Source organism: Drosophila navojoa, chromosome 4 (assembly GCF_054131105.1).
Source record: "Drosophila navojoa isolate 15081-1374.11 chromosome 4, UAZ_NAV_1.0, whole genome shotgun sequence".
Classification (NCBI taxonomy): Eukaryota; Metazoa; Arthropoda; class Insecta; order Diptera; family Drosophilidae; genus Drosophila; species Drosophila navojoa.
This window is the reverse complement of record NC_142892.1, coordinates 19,351,847-19,357,620: the sequence shown is the minus strand read 5'-3', so window position 1 is coordinate 19,357,620 and position 5,774 is coordinate 19,351,847. Positions and strand designations below refer to the sequence as shown.

At 38.5% G+C, this 5,774-nt stretch overlaps 1 protein-coding gene across 1 annotated transcript; it reads left to right on the top strand.

The window, feature by feature from the left end:
- Nucleotides 1-2,447: 2,447 nt before the first annotated feature.
- On the top strand, nt 2,448-3,755 carry LOC108650593 (uncharacterized). The gene has a single exon (XM_018099781.3). It carries the CDS (start codon nt 2,576-2,578, stop codon nt 3,608-3,610), a length of 1,035 nt encoding a protein of 344 aa, XP_017955270.1. The 5' UTR covers nt 2,448-2,575; the 3' UTR covers nt 3,611-3,755.
- Nucleotides 3,756-5,774: the final 2,019 nt, after the last annotated feature.

Below are 5,774 nucleotides of genomic sequence, written 5' to 3'. Positions count from 1 at the left end.
TGATGAGAGTATAAATAAAAATTTAATAATAAAATAATAATAATAATATGAATAATAATATAATAATGTTTCGCAGCATACATATCAAAAATTATATTAAACAATTTAACAATATCTAGTCCTATATTAATATGATTATTATTTAACTGCTTACATATAAAAAAAAATACAATAAAATTCCCTCGTTTATTTAAAAAATGTTTAGTCCTATATTAGAAGTATCATAATTTAATAATATTCCAATTTATATAAATATATATATTGAAGAAAATTATAAAAAAAAATAAAAAATATATATATATATATTTATATTTTAAATTAAAATAAATATTGTTATTTTTTTTCCATATAAAAACATTAACAATGTTTAGTCCAATATTAATATGATATAAATTTAATCATATTCTCACAGCACATATCTAAGAAAATTTAATTGAATTCCCTCATTCATTTCCATTAAAAATATTAGCAATACATGAGACTCATAAATTTAATAATATTCCAGCAGCTTATATTTAACAAAATTCAATTAAAGTCCTTCATTTATTTCCATATAAATCATTATATTAATATGATTATAATTTAATAATATTCAAATTGCTTATATTTAACAAAATTAAAAGGAATTTCCTCAAGCATTTCTATGAAAAAATAGCAATAAAAAAATCATGTCTAGTCCAATTTAAATATGATAATAATTTCATAATATTCGCATTGCTTATATTTACAAATATTAAATTAAATTTCTTCATTTTTTCCATAAAAATCATTAAAAATGTCTTGTCCAATTTAATGATAATGATAATGATAATAACTTAATAATATTCGAATTGCTTACACATATTTACAATTATTAAATGGAATTTCCTCATTTATTTCCATAAAAAAAAATGGCCAAACGTAATATTAATATAATCATAATTTAATATTCCTATTGCGTAAATTAAATTGAATTTCCTCATGTATTTCCATAAAAAATATCTCGCCTATTCGAGAAAAAAATAGAGACATGCTCTCCATGCATTTCATATCTGCTCAAGTACTCAAGTACTATTCGCCATCAATATGCAAAATTGTCAGCAGAATAAAATTCTTTGCATACTTCACCTGCTATTCGAGCATACTTGACTTGTCTTAAATTGCCCTTTCGGCAATGGCATGTCATTTTATTTTTACTTTTCCTTCTTTTTTTTTTTTTTGCATGCATACTCATGTTTCCCTTTGCATTCGCATTAAAGTTTTGCCCAGCCCAAAAGTGGGCGATTCTCAATTTTACGGCCTGCGAGTCGAAGCTGTCAAAGCTAGAGAGAGCCGTCCCAAATTAGACACGCACCTATTCAACTCACTTCAAAGTCTTGATAAAGTTCGGGGCTAAAGCCAGAGCCAGAGCCAAAGCCAAAGCCAAAAAAAAAGAGAGAGAGAGAGAACTATCGACACTGGCGTAATTTGTGTGTGAGTGTGTGTGAAAATTTTTTGTGAATTGAATTCTGTTGCAAAGTTTGGAGCTAAGCGAATTGAAGCTAATTTGAAAAAGGAAGAGCCGACTGAGTCGACCTTTTTGCAGCTCATGGCATTAGAGTGCTAGCTTTTGTGGTCAAATTGAGATATAGGTGCCACGCACCCACATCAAAATCCGACATTTTCCGGCCAAGTGGGACACGGATCATGCACATTGGCCGGCCAAGAAGTAATGCGATTACCGTAATGCAAACCAATATTATGTAGTTTCACTCACACACACACATACACTTATATGTATATAGATTTTTATAAACATATTTAAGTATACATTTGCCTTCTTTTATTTCGTATAGTTGGCTAATCAAAGGCGATTAGTGAAGCAATTAATTTACTTGCATTAATTAAAGGCGCAGGCGACCCTTTTTTGATAGAGAGCGCGACCCAGGCAGCAATTAGATGCTCTAAGCCAGGCCAAGCCAGGCCTAACAACAACAAGAGCAACATCCTGCTGTCATACTCTAGTCTAATTTTATGCAACATCTTTCTCTTGCCAGCAGCCAAAAGTTTAAATTGAAGTGCTCAGCTCTGCTCTGGCTGCTGTCCGTTTGGCGGGAATGCACAAAGTTTTTAAATTACCCGCGCACCTCTCTAAATGGTTTTGAATGCCAACCATTTTTGCTCTTTGTACTCGCAGTCCAATCCAATTTTCATTTCATTCTTGGCCCAAACTTGACGCCGACTGTTCAAAAGAAAACTCCAAGCGAGAAGAATAAACAAGCCACACACACAACAGCACAATGATAAGGCACCCGAAACTGAATCACTAAAACAGAGGCATTCGACTCTGGCTCGAGGTCAACAGTTGGCAATGAACTGAATTACCTGCCTACCTTTTGAGAGACTTCTCTGAAAGAAAAGAAAATAATAATTATTCTATAGAAACAGAATTCGGAGAGCAAAGGGATTCGTCTGAAGCAATCTATTCCAAGTCCGTCAAGTCAGCCATGGGACGTGCTTCAGTTTGATAGGAACTCTCGTTAGTTCTTCAAAAATATTTCATATGCTAAGATATATTTTTAAGATATGCTAATTAAATTCAACTGAAGCCGTCAACATGAATAAGGACAAGATTTCACATAGACAGATGCAGCAGGAGACTGAGAGAAGACTGGAACAGAAATTGCAAGAAGCCAAGGAAACCGAGAGCAAAAACTCCGAGTACCGTACAGCCGTGCGCCTTTTATCCCGCGTGCCAGGCAACTGTCCGGTGAGCAAATGCCGTGAGATTGTATTCCCATCGAACCTGATGATGCACATGCTGCACAAGCACGTGAACGCCTTTGGCAGCACCAACTCGGAGATCTATGAGCACAAGCCGCTGATAATGTGCTTCGATCCCAACAACTTCACCGAGTTTGGTGTCAACCACTGCTTCGCCACACTGATGTACGGCGGAAAGAAGGGCCGCATCGCGACGCGGCCGGGCCTCACCTATCTGAGCAATCCGAACTCGGCGCTCATTAACGATCACCATCGGTTCGACAACTTTCTGCCCATAATGCTGATCGTCTGCCGCACCACCTGGTATGCCCAGCTGAAGGACAAGCACTTGGAGGCCCAGCTGGTGTCGATAAATGCCAGGAAGGCCAGCATCTACGTCTTTTGGCTGGTGGCGCCCAAAACGACTCGCAAACTCTACTACACCCTGACCGTCTACGATCGTTACTACTTGAATTCGCGCAGTGTTGTTCGCGTGGTGCGCGACTACACTCAATCACAGAATCCCAGCGAGTTTCTGCCGAACGAGGACAACTACCTGCTGCTGCGTGACTCGGAGGTCAAGAGCTTCATGAGCATGTCCCACGGGGAGGCGACTCCGCAGCTCCGCCAGGGCATACCCATTGAGCTCATCATCTACGAGAACCCGAACAATCCCCCAATACGCCACAGCAGCCAGAGGGAACTGCACGCAGCACTCAAGCAGGCGCAGGACGTCTACATCATGGACAGTGTGCCACGCCTAAGAGGATCTACGAGTCGCGTCACCCCAGCGAAAACCAAGAAGACGCGTGCCAAAAAGTCACGCACTAAGCCAAGCACCTCAGTGAGCGAGTGTCCCATTAGCCTCCAGTCAATATTTAAGCTCTAGCTCTCCACCTGCTGCCCAATCGTGTATCGTGTAAATTGAATCTATGCTATCTTTGAATCGTATCTTCCAGTGCATATTTCCCAAATTCCAAACAAAATGTCCTACAAAAACAGTTCGAATAAACGTGTATCCTTCAGACTCAAAAGCCATTCCATCGTCTTGACTGCGACGAGCCGCTTATAATTAATTACGGTCATTAGCTGACTTTGCAGGCGCCGGTTGTATCTCCATATCTCAGCATCTAATATTCCCCGTTGAACATCAATAATCGCCTGCGGGGGTGGGGCGGCTTCTAATCGCCATACAAGTTAATGGGCGTATCGCGCATGAGGCATGCAACAGGCTGTGGCCAACTAATGCCGCCATTTACTCCATTTATTCGGCTCTTATTTAATTTTCATTACAAATTTGAGGGCGCACGTGATGTGCATGCCGTGGTGCCATGCCCGGGCCCTTTCCGCTTCCATTGCCACTAGATGACCAACAGATAATGTCCTGCTCCTGCTCATCTCATGCCACCAACTATTCGCATTTGTATGCGCCATTAGCACACGAAATACAATACAAAAATTAGTCGAAGCTCAGCCAGGCAGAGAGAGAGAGAGAGAGAGTGACAGAGATAGACTGGAATACAATCAGGATATTATATTGCCCTACACAGTCGGCTTCTGTTGTTGGCCATTCTCCTGCTGGTCTCCATTTAATTAAGCACTTAATTATTTAATGCGCTGATTGTGCAATATTTCAAACGTTGCCTTCAACTCGTCTGCTTAATGACAACTCATCCAATTGCATTGGCTTTGCTCTGCGTGAGTGTGTGTGTGTGTGTGTGTGTCAAGTGTGTGTTGAGGTGTCATAATTACCACATGCAGCTAAAATTTAATCAAGCAGCCAGAGCTCCAACTCAGCCGGGTATTCGCAATTAATCAGCATTTTCCACTAGGCTGCATTGAGCTGCATTAGCGTATCAGGAATATTATTAGCCTTCCCCTTAATTGTTTCTAATTGTTAATACTCGCAGATTATTGCAATTTAAAATATGTTTATCTTTCGATTTTTCAAGCGGCTGCAGCACATGTCTTGGGCATTAGCTGCATGTGCGCCCAAGCTGCCAGCGGATTTAATTAAATTTTAATGGAGCTGCTCATTTTTCTAGACTGTGGCACTTCGTTACCATATGCTGGCATTAATTAAGCCCTATGCCGCCATTGGCTGACCATTCAGAGGCAGCTTGCTGGCTCTGACTTATACTATAGGTCAGTTGCATGCCTCGCCCTGCATGCCAAGGCTCATTCCCTGAGTTTTGGCAAAAGTTAATTAAGTAAAAGCGATAAGGCTGCCTATGCCACTACTCTGAGCATGTGAGCCAAATTATTTTAAAATCCAGTGAATGAGATTAGATTTCCACTTGGGAATGGCTTTAATTTGTTTGAGTAATGCTTGCATTGCTTTGATATTACATTAAATAAATATACAAAGATAGACATCTCTGAGCTCTCGAGCTCTGTATTGCTATTTAGCTCTTGCTCAAAATTATCTATGATTATCTATATTCATTGCTTTGATATTACATTAAATAAATATACAAAGATAGACATCTCTGAGCTCTCGAGCTCTGTATTGCTATTTAGCTCTTGCTCAAAATTATCTATGATTATCTATATTCATTGCTTTGATATTACATTAAATAAATATACAAAGATAGACATCTCTGAGCTCTCGAGCTCTGTATTGCTATTTAGCTCTTGCTCAAGTTTTTCTATGATTATCTATATTCATGGCAAATAAATAGTAAACTGCCCAGTTTGAGGAACGGAAACTCTTTGAATTTGGGTGTTTGGTATATTTTGGCAACATTTCAGCTTTTGGCAGCTTTCTTTGTCGTTAATTTCGATATACAGCGGGCACACTTTATGTATCAGATTATAGTTATATTAGTCTTACTTATTGTTTTTTTATTGCAAGATTTGTATGTTGCCAAATATTGAATGAAACATGTCTCATTCCAGTTTTCTCAAGGGAGATAATAGAGCAAAAGATATATAAAATATAAATACAAAATCCCCAGTTTTGTTGATTTTGTTTTATGTAAATACTTTTTAATAGAGTTACATTATTTGCTTACTGTATTCTCTCTCTCTCACACACACACACTCCTTCTATC

Coding starts and splice junctions, on each gene's coding strand:
- LOC108650593 (XM_018099781.3), top strand. CDS start 2,576: ATGAATAAGGACAAGATTTCACATAGACAGATGCAGCAGGAGACTGAG.